At 35.0% G+C, this 17,025-nt stretch overlaps 1 protein-coding gene across 3 annotated transcripts in view; it reads left to right on the top strand.

The window, feature by feature from the left end:
• LOC137624385 (death-inducer obliterator 1-like) overlaps positions 1–17,025 on the top strand; it is a 124,334-nt gene that overhangs the window by 90,583 nt on the left and 16,726 nt on the right. For all 3 annotated transcript variants that reach the window (XM_068355121.1, XM_068355129.1, XM_068355114.1), the window contains 5 exons: positions 3,589–3,789; positions 12,012–12,197; positions 13,445–13,568; positions 14,065–14,210; positions 14,702–15,369. In XM_068355121.1, coding sequence (XP_068211222.1) covers positions 3,589–3,789; positions 12,012–12,197; positions 13,445–13,568; positions 14,065–14,210; positions 14,702–15,369 — 1,325 coding nt within the window. The remainder of the gene's footprint in view (positions 1–3,588; positions 3,790–12,011; positions 12,198–13,444; positions 13,569–14,064; positions 14,211–14,701; positions 15,370–17,025) is intronic.

Raw genomic sequence — 17,025 nt, 5'->3', positions numbered from 1 at the left:
CATGCTTTCTAAGAAAAGATACTTTTAATATAGAGAAGATTCCTAAACTTAACAAACTTAATTCATTCCAAGAAGCCGTTTTTAAGTCAAATTTTGATTAATTTTGTCCTAGGGTAGGCCTAACCTGACTCCCATGCGTACATGCGTACAATTTCCAGCTTACTGTATTCAATATTTCCCTATTTTTGTTACTTTCAGTTGGATTTGTGATTGTATCTCCAAATGTTTGTATGTTGAGGATCTTGTTTATATCATCCCTAAACTCTATGAAGTTCCTGTACGTATTTGAGTCAAATATATAATGATTAATGGATGTTATGTACAACATTTATAACAGTCTCTTTACGTTGTGCCCCCACTGAATTTTATGTTGTACAAATGCAAGTTTCTTGATCAGAATTTTTTTAAGAATTCCAAGTGGAAATTTTAGACACGAGTGATATCTTCTTGAGCTGTACCATAACAAGTAAATTTATGCAAGATATTTTATTTTGAGTATACAGTACGTAATCATCATCATCTTCTTTGTCTGCATCTTTTCCCACTTTTATTTAGGGTCGATGTTTCTGGCCAGCTTTCTCCGTCTACCTCTGTCCCACAGTTCATCACCGGTTAATCCCTTTGATCGAAGGTCATCCTTGATAAAGTCCATCCACCTTCGCTTCGGTCTCCCTCTCCTTCTCGTTCCCTGTACCTCCATTTCCATCACCCTCCTCCCAATATACTGTTCATCTCTTTTCATGACATGACCATACCACCTCAGTCTACTTTCTTGGATCTTATCTGATAGTTTTCTAACTCCTGTGGTACCCCTAATTACTTCATTCCGTATCTTATCTCTTCTTGTCATCCCACACATCCATCTCAACATTCTTATCTCTGCCACATCCAGTACTTAATCATCATTAAATTTTTTATACGACCTGGTATCCCCATTGTGAAGTTGAGAATATTTGACAAGTTCACTTCATGATCCTTTGAGCTTTCTTATGTTGTAAGTCCTGTCACTTAACATATTTACCACTCTGCTCACTCATTTTTCACTCCATTTTTCTAAGTGTCTATCGAAAGGAAAGGTGGGAGTTTTTTTAAATTTTACTGGTAAATGTAGATAAACCAAGCTTCTAGAGAAACAATATGAGCATCAGGTGAATATATACACAAAATAAATAAAAGTTATTATTAGTTCTCTTTATTTCTGGAGGGCCATTGAAGCCCTTCAAAACTGTATCTCAAAAGGTTCTCATACTTTAAGAGCAAAATAGTTTCCATTACACTATTTTGCGGAGCTAATGTTAAAGATTTGTTTGATTTGATCCCTGACCATACTGGCATAAAAGGAAGCAAATCCTATGACCAAAGATAACCATTCCTTCTTGTTAATACATTTTATCTTGAATACATAGCGTATTTTATGGAATAATGAATCTGACAAAAAAAAAAAATTAAATATCAAGCCTATCAGGACAAAAAAAAATAAACTAGATAAGTAGCAGACCTCCGCCTCAGCAGCTTATTTCTCGAAACCAGTTTGTCTTTCCCAGAAGCAATTTAGACCATAGGCATATTTGAAGTCTGTGTGACAACCAAGGGGGTTTAAGGTTAGGGTTAAGTCGGTTGACCTTTTGCTCGACCTTGAGCATGACCTTTGACCTAGAACTTTCAAAATTGAATCACTTTCACACCTCAACATACTAATTAATACTTGAAAGTTTCACTACTCTGTGAGTAAAATTGTGGCCAGGTAGTTTCTCACAAATGGACAAACAGAGACGAAAACATAACCTCCTCCCAACTTCGTTGCCAGAGGTAAGAAGTCACATTGAAATCTAGTCATTTGTTTGACCCATGGATACTTAATGAAACATGAATATACAAACCCATGTGACCACACCCCTTTGGACAAGGAATTCTTGTCAACATTCTCAGCTGAGCAGAGTTCATATGAAATAAAACTTCAACCAGCAATAAATATCAAACTTTGGACATAGAACAATTTAGGAAATTGTCAGATTTTTTTAAAATTTTAAAAGATTTTGAACGTACTATTTTTTTTAAATAGAATTTGAATTTTACTGATAGAGCAAATCCTTCGGGCCTGTCCTGTGAGTTTTCAATTGTAAATCAGTAGTCTGGTTAAGCTACCTAATAATGATATAATAACTGTATCTAAAGCTCTCTCACTAGTGAGGAGAATATGATTGTGGCAGTAAGCAAAACACAAACTTGACACTTTAATCTTTCTGACAATGGTCCCACAACACAGACTTTCCTCTTGCTTTATTGGCAAGTGGACTTGTATACATAAGGGACATTTATACTCAACATAATTCTTGAATCTATATTTCTTACAACCAAAACTAAAATTGACAGTAGCTAGTACACTTCATCATCATGAAAAGTCATTCTATTCAAGAAAATTCAATTCACAATTTCCATGTTCAGCAAAAATAGTCATAATCAATATCAGCAATCAAGATTAAAGAAAATTCTAACTCCAGGCCAGTTGGTCAAGAGTCACATCAAAATTCTCAACAGCAGTCTATTTAAAATCCTTAAATACAATCTTGGCCAACGACAACTGCTCGCATTCAAAATGAGGATTGGAAAAAGATGGAACTAGAAAAAAGCACTTGAGAGTGCAGACCTCCACCACGGCAGCTTATTTCTTGGACCCAGCTAGCCTTTCCCAGAATCAATGAAGACCGTAGGCATATTTGGTCTGTGTGACAGCCATATGTAAACTTGCGGATAAGGTTAGGGTTTATTCGGTCAACCTTTTGGTCGACCTTGACCTTTGACCTAGGACTATCAAAATTGAATCCCTTTCACATCTCAACATAATTAATCCATGAAAGTTTCACTACTCAATGAGTAAAATTGTGGCCAGGAAGTTGTTCACAATCAAACAAACGGGAGAAAACATAACCTCCTACCAACTTCGTTGGCTGAGGTAATTATGGCCTGAAAAGAGATATGGAAAAAAAGCCACTTAAGAACACATCTAGCTAACTATGATATCACATTGATACAAGATAAATAATAAACTGATTCTATCCTTAATAACCACACGAAGTCAGAATAAAAGCAATTGCTTAAGACATTTGCTATCGTCCTAACCTATCGATCAAAACTATAAACCCTCAATTATTCCTACCGTTAAACTAATTACTTTTCTTCGCCTACTAGCTCTCCGTCCTCTCACGCTTTGAAGAATTTAGCGAACTAAAACAAAACAAAATATAAAGTAAAAATAAGTTATAAGAAATTGATCCTTCACATGACGTTCAGTTTGATTAATACTGCATGCCAGTCAGTCTTCTTATTCATATGTTTATGAATATCTGAGCTTTGCCAAGTAAAAGTTTTCAGTGTTCAGAAGACTAGCTGTCTCTTTAATAAAAAGAGATTCCTATTTTGTGTGTGTATTTCTATATCTAATTTATCCTATAGGTTTTTATTGGCTGTTAATTTATTTCTTAATGTATAATATAATGACATTCCTCCAATCAACTAATTTATGATACTTGTGACTCACCGTTAAATTTTGTAATCGCCTGTTATTCATCTTTTGACCTTCATTTCCAGACACCGCTAAAAGTTCCTGTTGTTGCCGAGAAGAAACCAAATGATCCGAACATCGTACGAACTAATGTAAAGAAAACATTGGCAGAATGTTTGACAAAGAGGTCCAAGGAAGCAACTAATGAGTTTGAAGATTTAACCGAAGAGAACATATATGACCTCGCTGATGAAATTGAAAAGGAATTGTTCATGTTCTTTAGCAAGGTAAGTTATTGTAGTACGCCAGTAGACTTGACAATATTTAACCCTTTTGCCCCCAAAGGACGTACCGTTATGTTCTTGCAAAACACTGTTATTTACATGTTTTTGATAACTTTGAGAAACTTCAGGCATTTTCCAAAGAAATTGACACCAACCTGACCTCTCTATGACAAAAATTAAGGCTTTTAGAGCAATTTAAAAAAAAATATATAGCAAAATGTGCTCGAAATTTAACATTACCTTTGGGGTAAAAGGGTTAAGCCCCTTCCACATGAGGGGCGAATTCAGGGCGGGCTCTCTGTTTTGCCTGGAGTTCTCTTGCTTTGAAACAGTGTTACCAGATCAAACAATCTATGACGTCATCTACACGCGTGATAGCCAACCATACCACAAAATTGTTAACGGCGTCTGCCTGCCGTTCATTTTCCCTTAGTGTGGAAGGGGCTTTAGATGAAAATTTGCTGGGAACGTTTTTATATCTCGCTGATGAAATTGATAAGGAATTATTCATGTTCTTTAGCAAGGTAAATTATTGTAGAATGTCAGTAGACCCCCTGACCATTTTTAGATGAAAACTTGCAGCGAATATTTTTATATTGAACAGGCTGACATAAGTCCCTTTTTATAGTTTACTTATAAGAGATCTATTTTAATGTTTCTGTTCTTAAAATGTTATTTTAATTGTTCAAATCTTCTCTTGTGTTTTTTGTATCCTTATTTCCTTTTCTCAGTGTTATTTAGCCCTGTTGAAGCCTTTGGGCTTATAACATTCAGTTTTTCCAACTAGGGTTGTAGCCTAGCTAGTAATAATATTAATGGGGTTTGTTGATGTGTAGATGTTTGCCTTTACGTAGTTTTACCCTAAACTCTCCAATTTTTGGTTCAAATCTTTGATGTCTAGGTCATAATACTCACTATTTTATCCTTTCTGGTTTTGTTTTTCATTCCCTATTCCTTTTTGTATTGAAGGCAGAACTTAATAGAATGTTTTGGTTTGGTTTTTCATTCCCTCTTCCTTTTTGTATTGAAGGCAGAACTTATTAGAATGTTTTGGTTTTGTTTTTCATTCCCTCTTCCTTTTTTTATTGAAGGCAGAACTTATTAGAATGTTTTGGTTTTGTTTTTCATTCCCTCTTCCTTTTTGTATTGAAGGCAGAACTTATTAGAATGTTTTGGTTTTGTTTTTCATTCCCTCTTCCTTTTTGTATTGAAGGCAGAACTTATTAGAATGTTTTGGTTTTGTTTTTCATTCCCTATTCCTTTTTGTATTGAAGGCAGAACTTATTAGAATGTTTTGGTTTTGTTTTTCATTCCCTCTTCCTTTTTGTATTGAAGGCAGAACTTATTAGAATGTTTTGGTTTTGTTTTTCATTCCCTCTTCCTTTTTGTATTGAAGGCAGAACTTATTAGAATGTTTTGGTTTTGTTTTTCATTCCCTCTTCCTTTTTGTATTGAAGGCAGAACTTATTAGAATGTTTTGGTTTTGTTTTTCATTCCCTATTCCTTTTTGTATTGAAGGCAGAACTTATTAGAATGTTTTGGTTTTGTTTTTCATTCCCTATTCCTTTTTGTATTGAAGGCAGAACTTATTAGAATGTTTTGGTTTTGTTTTTCATTCCCTCTTCCTTTTTGTACTGAAGGCAGAACTTATTAGAATGTTTTGGTTTGGTTTTTCATTCCCTCTTCCTTTTTGTACTGAAGGCAGAACTTATTAGAATGTTTTGATTTGGTTTTTCATTCCCTCTTCCTTTTTGTACTGAAGGCAGAACTTATTAGAATGTTTTGGTTTGGTTTTTCATTCCCTCTTCCTTTTTGTACTGAAGGCAGAACTTATTAGAATGTTTTGGTTTGGTTTTTCATTCCCTCTTCCTTTTTGTACTGAAGGCAGAACTTATTAGAATGTTTTGGTTTGGTTTTTCATTCCCTCTTCCTTTTTGTACTGAAGGCAGAACTTATTAGAATGTTTTGATTTGGTTTTTCATTCCCTCTTCCTTTTTGTACTGAAGGCAGAACTTATTAGAATGTTTTGGTTTGGTTTTTCATTCCCTCTTCCTTTTTGTACTGAAGGCAGAACTTATTAGAATGTTTTGGTTTGGTTTTTCATTCCCTCTTCCTTTTTGTACTGAAGGCAGAACTTATTAGAATGTTTTGGTTTGGTTTTTCATTCCCTCTTCCTTTTTGTACTGAAGGCAGAACTTATTAGAATGTTTTGGTTTGGTTTTTCATTCCCTCTTCCTTTTTGTACTGAAGGCAGAACTTATTAGAATGTTTTGGTTTGGTTTTTCATTCCCTCTTCCTTTTTGTACTGAAGGCAGAACTTATTAGAATGTTTTGGTTTGGTTTTTCATTCCCTCTTCCTTTTTGTACTGAAGGCAGAACTTATTAGAATGTTTTGGTTTGGTTTTTCATTCCCTCTTCCTTTTTGTACTGAAGGCAGAACTTATTAGAATGTTTTGGTTTGGTTTTTCATTCCCTCTTCCTTTTTGTACTGAAGGCAGAACTTATTAGAATGTTTTGGTTTGGTTTTTCATTCCCTCTTCCTTTTTGTACTGAAGGCAGAACTTAATAGAATGTTTTGGTTTGGTTTTTCATTCCCTCTTCCTTTTTGTACTGAAGGCAGAACTTATTAGAATGTTTTGGTTTGGTTTTTCATTCCCTCTTCCTTTTTGTACTGAAGGCAGAACTTATTAGAATGTTTTGGTTTGGTTTTTCATTCCCTCTTCCTTTTTGTACTGAAGGCAGAACTTATTAGAATGTTTTGGTTTGGTTTTTCATTCCCTCTTCCTTTTTGTACTGAAGGCAGAACTTATTAGAATGTTTTGGTTTGGTTTTTCATTCCCTCTTCCTTTTTGTACTGAAGGCAGAACTTATTAGAATGTTTTGGTTTGGTTTTTCATTCCCTCTTCCTTTTTGTACTGAAGGCAGAACTTAATAGAATGTTTTGGTTTGGTTTTTCATTCCCTCTTCCTTTTTGTACTGAAGGCAGAACTTAATAGAATGTTTTGGTTTGGTTTTTCATTCCCTCTTCCTTTTTGTACTGAAGGCAGAACTTATTAGAATGTTTTGGTTTGGTTTTTCATTCCCTCTTCCTTTTTGTACTGAAGGCAGAACTTATTAGAATGTTTTGGTTTGGTTTTTCATTCCCTCTTCCTTTTTGTACTGAAGGCAGAACTTATTAGAATGTTTTGGTTTGGTTTTTCATTCCCTCTTCCTTTTTGTACTGAAGGCAGAACTTATTAGAATGTTTTGGTTTGGTTTTTCATTCCCTCTTCCTTTTTGTACTGAAGGCAGAACTTATTAGAATGTTTTGGTTTGGTTTTTCATTCCCTCTTCCTTTTTGTACTGAAGGCAGAACTTATTAGAATGTTTTGGTTTGGTTTTTCATTCCCTCTTCCTTTTTGTACTGAAGGCAGAACTTAATAGAATGTTTTGGTTTGGTTTTTCATTCCCTCTTCCTTTTTGTACTGAAGGCAGAACTTATTAGAATGTTTTGGTTTGGTTTTTCATTCCCTCTTCCTTTTTGTACTGAAGGCAGAACTTATTAGAATGTTTTGGTTTGGTTTTTCATTCCCTCTTCCTTTTTGTACTGAAGGCAGAACTTATTAGAATGTTTTGGTTTGGTTTTTCATTCCCTCTTCCTTTTTGTACTGAAGGCAGAACTTATTAGAATGTTTTGGTTTGGTTTTTCATTCCCTCTTCCTTTTTGTACTGAAGGCAGAACTTAATAGAATGTTTTGGTTTGGTTTTTCATTCCCTCTTCCTTTTTGTACTGAAGGCAGAACTTAATAGAATGTTTTGGTTTGGTTTTTCATTCCCTCTTCCTTTTTGTACTGAAGGCAGAACTTAATAGAATGTTTTGGTTTGGTTTTTCATTCCCTCTTCCTTTTTGTACTGAAGGCAGAACTTAATAGAATGTTTTGGTTTGGTTTTTCATTCCCTCTTCCTTTTTGTACTGAAGGCAGAACTTATTAGAATGTTTTGGTTTGGTTTTTCATTCCCTCTTCCTTTTTGTACTGAAGGCAGAACTTATTAGAATGTTTTGGTTTGGTTTTTCATTCCCTCTTCCTTTTTGTACTGAAGGCAGAACTTATTAGAATGTTTTGGTTTGGTTTTTCATTCCCTCTTCCTTTTTGTACTGAAGGCAGAACTTATTAGAATGTTTTGGTTTGGTTTTTCATTCCCTCTTCCTTTTTGTACTGAAGGCAGAACTTATTAGAATGTTTTGGTTTGGTTTTTCATTCCCTCTTCCTTTTTGTACTGAAGGCAGAACTTATTAGAATGTTTTGGTTTGGTTTTTCATTCCCTCTTCCTTTTTGTACTGAAGGCAGAACTTATTAGAATGTTTTGGTTTGGTTTTTCATTCCCTCTTCCTTTTTGTACTGAAGGCAGAACTTATTAGAATGTTTTGGTTTGGTTTTTCATTCCCTCTTCCTTTTTGTACTGAAGGCAGAACTTATTAGAATGTTTTGGTTTGGTTTTTCATTCCCTCTTCCTTTTTGTACTGAAGGCAGAACTTATTAGAATGTTTTGGTTTGGTTTTTCATTCCCTCTTCCTTTTTGTACTGAAGGCAGAACTTAATAGAATGTTTTGGTTTGGTTTTTCATTCCCTCTTCCTTTTTGTACTGAAGGCAGAACTTAATAGAATGTTTTGGTTTGGTTTTTCATTCCCTCTTCCTTTTTGTACTGAAGGCAGAACTTATTAGAATGTTTTGGTTTGGTTTTTCATTCCCTCTTCCTTTTTGTACTGAAGGCAGAACTTATTAGAATGTTTTGGTTTGGTTTTTCATTCCCTCTTCCTTTTTGTACTGAAGGCAGAACTTATTAGAATGTTTTGGTTTGGTTTTTCATTCCCTCTTCCTTTTTGTACTGAAGGCAGAACTTATTAGAATGTTTTGGTTTGGTTTTTCATTCCCTCTTCCTTTTTGTACTGAAGGCAGAACTTATTAGAATGTTTTGGTTTGGTTTTTCATTCCCTCTTCCTTTTTGTACTGAAGGCAGAACTTATTAGAATGTTTTGGTTTGGTTTTTCATTCCCTCTTCCTTTTTGTACTGAAGGCAGAACTTATTAGAATGTTTTGGTTTGGTTTTTCATTCCCTCTTCCTTTTTGTACTGAAGGCAGAACTTAATAGAATGTTTTGGTTTGGTTTTTCATTCCCTCTTCCTTTTTGTACTGAAGGCAGAACTTAATAGAATGTTTTGGTTTGGTTTTTCATTCCCTCTTCCTTTTTGTACTGAAGGCAGAACTTATTAGAATGTTTTGGTTTGGTTTTTCATTCCCTCTTCCTTTTTGTACTGAAGGCAGAACTTATTAGAATGTTTTGGTTTGGTTTTTCATTCCCTCTTCCTTTTTGTACTGAAGGCAGAACTTATTAGAATGTTTTGGTTTGGTTTTTCATTCCCTCTTCCTTTTTGTACTGAAGGCAGAACTTAATAGAATGTTTTGGTTTGGTTTTTCATTCCCTCTTCCTTTTTGTACTGAAGGCAGAACTTATTAGAATGTTTTGGTTTGGTTTTTCATTCCCTCTTCCTTTTTGTACTGAAGGCAGAACTTATTAGAATGTTTTGGTTTGGTTTTTCATTCCCTCTTCCTTTTTGTACTGAAGGCAGAACTTATTAGAATGTTTTGGTTTGGTTTTTCATTCCCTCTTCCTTTTTGTACTGAAGGCAGAACTTATTAGAATGTTTTGGTTTGGTTTTTCATTCCCTCTTCCTTTTTGTACTGAAGGCAGAACTTATTAGAATGTTTTGGTTTGGTTTTTCATTCCCTCTTCCTTTTTGTACTGAAGGCAGAACTTATTAGAATGTTTTGGTTTGGTTTTTCATTCCCTCTTCCTTTTTGTACTGAAGGCAGAACTTAATAGAATGTTTTGGTTTGGTTTTTCATTCCCTCTTCCTTTTTGTACTGAAGGCAGAACTTAATAGAATGTTTTGGTTTGGTTTTTCATTCCCTCTTCCTTTTTGTACTGAAGGCAGAACTTATTAGAATGTTTTGGTTTGGTTTTTCATTCCCTCTTCCTTTTTGTACTGAAGGCAGAACTTAATAGAATGTTTTGGTTTGGTTTTTCATTCCCTCTTCCTTTTTGTACTGAAGGCAGAACTTTTTAGAATGTTTTGGTTTTGTTTTTCATTCCCTCTTCCTTTTTGTACTGAAGGCAGAACTTATTAGAATGTTTTGGTTTGGTTTTTCATTCCCTCTTCCTTTTTGTACTGAAGGCAGAACTTATTAGAATGTTTTGGTTTGGTTTTTCATTCCCTATTCCTTTTTGTACTGAAGGCAGAACTTATTAGAATGTTTATTATATCTACATGCAAGTTGTTTGTTTTCTGGAAGGGCGAGTGTAATGTTAGTAGACGGGCTGGGATATTACTAGTTTTCAGCACAGAAGGGTCTCAACTTTAGATCTCAATGGATTCCAAGAAGCTGTTTGTACGTCGAATTTTATTTGAATTTTTCCTTATGGTAGGCCTAACCTGAATCCTATGCCTATGATTTCCAGCTACAAAAGTCAACAAATAATCAGGTTTTATATGAAATAGATATCAGGTTGTTACAAAGGTAATTTTGCTTGCTGTATTAACCCTTTTACCCCCAAAGGACGTACTGGTACATTTCACAAAACTCATCCCTTTACCCCCATGGGAGTAGGGACATTTCAGCGCCGCCAGTTCAGCACCAGCCTTTTCAGCGCCAGACGTTTCAGCGCCGTGCAAGTGTGGAATTTGTGTGTGTGTTTATAAACAAAAGAAAAGGTTTTGAACAAATATTTATTGATAAAAAGTATTTATACTACTGTGTTTATAAACACTAGAAAAGGTTTTGAACAAATATTTATTGATAAAAAGTATTTATCCTACTGAATAGTTAAAATAGTCCAAAAAAAATTCAAAATACAAATATTAGTAAACCTAATTTAATAAGTTATGCACAATAGCTTCTATATATTCAACCTCATTTCTGTTTCCATAATCCGATAAGATTTTTAATATTCTTTCGTCTGCCTTTCGGTATTTCAATAGCTTCTGTTGAGGCTCATGATCTGCTTTAAGTTTCTCTAAATATTCATCAAGTCCTTTTTGGACCCGTTTCAGCGCATCTAAAAAATTCCAAATTATTGGGTGTAACATTCCTAATTCTGTATGCAGCCGTGTGTTAGCTGCTTCTCGTGGTTATTAGTCCTATCTTCTCCCTGAAGCCTTCGTTCAAACATGTTCCAAATATCTGTCGGAAAAAACGGTGCTCTACTTCCAATTCCTCTCCGGTTTGGACGGCGGATGTAGTTATCTTCAAACCAATTCAAAAGAGGAACTAGCTCCTCACGTAGGTGCGATGCTAGAGCTTCCACATGACGGTCAAGGTCGGTAACTGGGACAGATGAAAGAGCTAGTATCATTTTTACCTGTAAAGCAAAGTCCGCATTGGTATTATATGAAATCATGTGACCCATACTTTTGTTCTGTTTAATTAAATTTTGCCATAAGTGAAACAAACATCCTCTGATTTGCACATTGGGAAAACCGTCTTTCATGGTTGTCAAAATCGCATGCTCAAAATCACAATTTATGATTTTGGGCCGTGCATTTTGTACTTTCTCTTAAATTATCACCGAGATCAATAAATAGCGATTTGGTACTGAAATTATACAAACTACTGTGTGAAGAGAGAAAGAGAGAGAGAGAGTTAAAATTTCTTCTGGCGCTGAGATGGCTGTCGCTAATTTTTTTGGCGCTGAAATGACCAGGCGCTGAGCTTGCAACGCTGAATAGTACCTAACCCACCCCCATGGATGTACCGGTACGTCCTTGCAAAAAACTGCTATTTACATTTTTTTTTTTTTTTGCATATTTTTGATAATTTTTGAAAAATTTCAGGCATTTTCCAAGAGAATGAGACCAACCTGACCTCTCTGTGACAAAAATTAAGTCTGTTAGAGCAATTTAAAATATATATACTGCAAAATATGCTTGAAAAAAAATAACCCCTGGGGGTTAAGGGTTGGAAAGTTCCAAATAGCCTGCGGGTAAAAGGGTTGAAGGATATGATATTGTTTTATTACAGTATTTCTTTATCTTTGTTATTTTCGGTTGGATTCGTGTTTTTATTTGCGAATGTTTGTAAGTCGAGGACATTCTGTATTCTTCTGTTGTAACTTACAGGAGTAAGAATTTGTTTTTCAACTGTTCATTCCTTAGTTTAATGGATTATATATTATCTCATTTTCACAGGATGTGGGGTTCAAATACAAGTCTCGATACAGGAGCCTTTTGTTCAACATAAGAGACACTAAGAACAGCGGTCTCTTTCGCAAGATCTTGAACGGAACCATACCTCCCGCAAACCTTGCTAAAATGACATCAGAAGAGCTGGCCTCAAAGGAACTCGCAGAGTGGAGGGAAAGAGAGGAAAAGAAGGTATGTATGCTTGACTATGTTATATTTCTACTTCCAGTTCAAAGGTTTGTTTTCAATTTACTTGTGATAAGAAAAGAACATAATCAAGATTAGCGGGTAGTAGTTGATAAGAAAAAATTCAAGATTAGCCGTGAGCATAAGTTGATAGGGAAAACTTCAAGATTAGCTTGTAGCATAAGTTGATAATCAGTGTTTTGCACCGATATAAACTTGTGCAATTCTTTCTTTAGATATCAGTTATGCAGTAAAACCTCTATCTTCAGTCAGTGATTTTTGATACCCCACCCCCACTCCTTGTATTTCATCTAAATCTAGGAGAGAAGGATTTAGGTTAAAGATATCCACCGTTAACTTGTCCTCTACAGAAAAAAAATAAAATATTCCATACAAAATATTGTGGAAAATACTGAAATAAAAAAAAGAAAGATACAGAGGGATAAGAAAGTAAATAATGGTAAAAGTAAATACATTATTAAAAAATATGAAAAGAAAGTGGGACATTTAATAGAATTAATAGATATATTGGAAATAAGGATAGTAAGGAATAAGGAAGAGTTTAAGGAATAAAGTAGACTGGAGTTGAGTAAAAATGCATGATTAGTAGAAATGAAAAGAATTAAGAATGGAAGAAACCTCTAGCCTTTAGTCCAACATTCCCTTTTTACTTGAGATTAGTTTACAGCACTCTTAATTTACCGAGTGGTAGTTCAGTGGTGCACGGTTTAAAATTTTTCCAAGTGCTCCCAGTTTAACACTATGGTTAAGTGAGTTTTAAGCATATATTTTTGCCTCCACCAACGAAGTCCGAAGGAGGTTATGTTTTACCCCGTTTGTGTGTGTGTTTGTGAACAGCTTCCCGGCACTAATTATAATCGTAGAGTAATGAAACTTGCAGGGATTAACTGTTAAGTAAAAGCTGGAAATTATTAAATTTTGGAAGGTCAGAGTCACGGTCAAGCAAAATGTCCAATTCACATAATCAGCCATATGTTTGGACATCGTAGTCACACACATTTCAAATTTGGTTCATATTTGAATGTATGAAAATCTGTGCCAGTTAATACATATTAACGTCAAAGGTCAAGGACGAGGTCGAGCAAAAGGTTTAGAAATAAGCTGCTGCGCCGAAGGTCTGCGCTCCATCGAGTGCTCCTCTAGTTAAAGAGTAAAATTGACCATTATGTGTTGTATGGGAAAACCATTTCAAAAATATTTTACAGGTTATTTTAACTTTTCTCTTATTGCAGGAATTGCAAGCAATCGAGAAGCACGAACTAGATATGATATCTCTCGGGAATCAATATATTATGAAATCTCATAAGGGAGAAATAGAAATTGATAAGGATGAATTCATCAAGGACAAGGAGAAAGGTATGTTTTATGTTTTTGGAAAACCATATTTTTCCTTTTGAACCAACCTAAGTTTTGCTCCATGTAATTCATAACTAAGCGAGTTTTAGACTTGGTAGTGACAGTTTTTGCTTTCTTGTTAGTAAGCCCAGTTTGACCTTTGTTTAAATTTATTTTGCTTCTAATATTTCAATTATAAAATGTTAGATCTTTTATGCTTTAATCTTTAACCAGATTTTTTATTTTAGTAATTTTTAGATGATTATTGTTTTATGTATATTTCAGGTCAAGTTAGTGTCTAGAGAAAGGTTTCATGTGAATGAATATTGATATATTAATTTTATTCAGTTATGAAAATAGTTCAACAAAACCAGTTGGCTAAAGTACAAGAAAATATTTAAACTAGCCAATTGGGCTGGCACAGGCTTTCCAAGTTTATTGTTTGTATTTCAAGTTATATGTATCAAGTATTATACTGTTTCCTGTCTAAATCTGATTTTAGTAATTTTGGTTACAGCACCAGAGACTATCAATGCCCTGCCAACTGACCCTGTTATGGGACTCTTGGCTGACACTTCATCAGGTCACAAAAATCATATATATGATATGAACTGTAAACTTTGCACCGGAAAGCAAGACTCCTCTGCTGTCTCTCAGGATCTGGTAAGTCATATTTGTTGCATTATCATATTTGAGAGAAATATTTTATTGTCTTTCATTATCATCATATTTTTTGGCATACCTGTGAAGTATTATATATGGAATATCTTTTTACTTTGAAAGGACCATATTAAATATATTTTTTTAGTATACCTTGAAGGATTGTATATGAAATATCTTTTACTTCAACCTATCTTGTGCACCCATATATACCCTTGAAAAGGCCATGAAAATATATATTTTTATTGGAAAATCATGTAAGGAAAAATTAGAGAAACAAAGGTAACCCATATATATCTTGCATTGGTAATCAATTAAGAATAATTAGCTGCAATTTACCTTATGCTTATCCTATTTGATATTTAGCTGAAAAAAATAAATAGGATTTGTGATGTGTATGTGTTTTAAGTTGATATCTTTTGAAAGGTAACCAACTGAGCTGCATTATTCAATGTATTTTGTACGTCTGTTAATTTTTTCCCTTCTTCTTACAGAAGTACAAAGGAAAGTATCAGGACAAGAAAGAAACGAAGGATGACAAGAAATCCGATCCAGAGAAATTGAAGGATAGGAAGGAAAGGAAGAGCTCCTCAGACAGGGACAAGGACAAAGAAAGACACAGGCACAGAAGTAGAGATCATGATAAAGAGAAAAGCAAGAAACACAAAAGAGAGAGGAGTAAAGAAAGAGAAAAAGGTGATACCAAAAGCAAGGGTAAGGAGTCTGGTAGGGAGAGAAAGGATAGTGAAAAAGATAAATACAAACACAAAGACAGAAAAGATAGTAAAGATAGTGAAAGGGAAAGACACAGAAGTAGTGACAGAAAAGAAAGAAGGGACTCAAAGGAGGATAAGGAAAGGAAACACAAACACAAAAAAGACAGACGAAACTCAAAAGAGGATAAGGAAAGGAAAGATGGCGATAGAAAACGAAAGCATAGCGAATCTCGTAGCGATGATAGTAAAAGAAGAGATAGTGAGAAATCAAAGCAAAAAGAGGATTATGTTGAAAATGAGGTAGAATCTGATAAGTTGGAACGAGAGAAGGCTGTTGTTAGCACCAGTGAAGACATAGTTATTGATTTTCAACGGTTACGACACGAGAGTTTCTCCAATCTAGACCCGGATGCCAAAGACTCTGTACCAACGTCTACTGTTATTGGGTAAGTTGAATTTTCTTTGTAATATCTTTTGATTCCCCAATGGTTTTATACAACACATTATTACAAAATACATATTTGTTCCAACACAAATACTTACCGAGAACTATTTTTCTTGGAGTCACTTGGTGATCTCTCTTTCTCGACCAAGGTTTTTGGCGCCGTTACCCCCCTACTCCATTCTCTATATAGGCCTACCCCCGCCGCCAAAGAATGCGCCCCGAGGGCAGGATTAGGGCAGGTCACTGCTTCTCTGGGCCATTCTCCTCATTAAGTTTCTTGGTCGTGAGGTGTTCACACCTCACTCTCAAGTCTCTCTCGATCCTTTGTGCGCGTTTAGTGTTCCACGTGTTCCCAGCGTGGGGACTTGTGTTTTTTTTTCGCAGTGTGCTTTCCCAAGTGTTCCTGTGCGTTCACTTTTCAACCGTGTGCTTACCCGGTGTTTAATTCATTTCCTTAAGTGAGAGATTTCATTTGATATTTCGTGAAACATCACATCATGGAGTAAGCATTTGGAAGTTTTTCTTCACTATTACATTTTTAGGGTATTTTACTTTTCTCTCTTATTACTGAAGAAATACAGCATCCAAAATCATTATCATAGCCAGAAGGGTGTCGGTATCTACTTGGAGAGTTAATGACCTAAGTAGGGAGAGCAGGATCTCACAGTCGGCATAATTGTAGTTCTCAAAATTGCAATTCTTTTGATTCCTAATATTGAAAAATAATTCTGATTCTCTCTTATTTCCTATTTGGTTAATTCTTCATGAACTCTTATAATCCGTACCCTGACTGTATCCATTGACCACATTGTGGTTTACAGAGAATGAAATTCAGTATTTAGAAGATACAATGAAAAGAATTATCTTGAAAACTAATTCTGGGTATCAAGCATTACATAAATTTCTTCCGTATAGTGATTATTGTTGATGATGGCATTGATCTTGAAACTCCTTTGGAATTTTCACTTGTTATACCTTTTTCTGTAGGCACCTTCACATAGAAACCTCTACCTTCCAGTTTTTACCAATACATGGTAGCTAGTCGTTAAATTTAAATCAAGGTCAGCTATGTCATGAACAACCTTTTCTTACCCAAGGTGAGTCTGATCAGGCTCGGTTTTAATGCCCGCAACCTTCTCTTAGTCTGGAACAACTGTAGATTACTGCTACAATTCTAATATGTTCTCAGGTTTCAGCCATTTTTTTATATATTTTAAAATGTCCTCAGAGGTGTATGAAGATAACTCCTTTAGAAGGATTTTGATAGTAGGCTGGTTGGCTCTTTAACTACAAACATCATTCTATAAATCTTATTTGAGTCGGTGGTCTGTGGTAATAGATTCCAGATCTCATTTCTTCCTCCATCAAAAGAATGACCATTGTTTGGAAATGCATTCTTCTCTTAGGTGAAAACTGAAATTGGCTGGAATAGCTCACCTGAGATAGGATTAGTGCACTAACATATGCTTTCATCACTCTCTGCCAAGAAAAAGGCAGAACAGCTGGACTCGAGAGATGGAGAGGGTATGTCATTCTTCCTTTGATTATCTCCTTTTCATTGGAGGAAAAACTTAGCTTTCAGCACACCTCTCCCATTCCCATTAGGAAGGAGCGGGCTCCCGAGAAATTATATTCTAAACACAAGAGTAGCAAGAGG

The sequence above is a fragment of the Palaemon carinicauda genome, chromosome 2 (genome assembly GCF_036898095.1).
Source record: "Palaemon carinicauda isolate YSFRI2023 chromosome 2, ASM3689809v2, whole genome shotgun sequence".
In the NCBI taxonomy this organism is placed as follows: Eukaryota; Metazoa; Arthropoda; class Malacostraca; order Decapoda; family Palaemonidae; genus Palaemon; species Palaemon carinicauda.
This window is presented reverse-complemented; position numbering and strand designations above follow the sequence as displayed.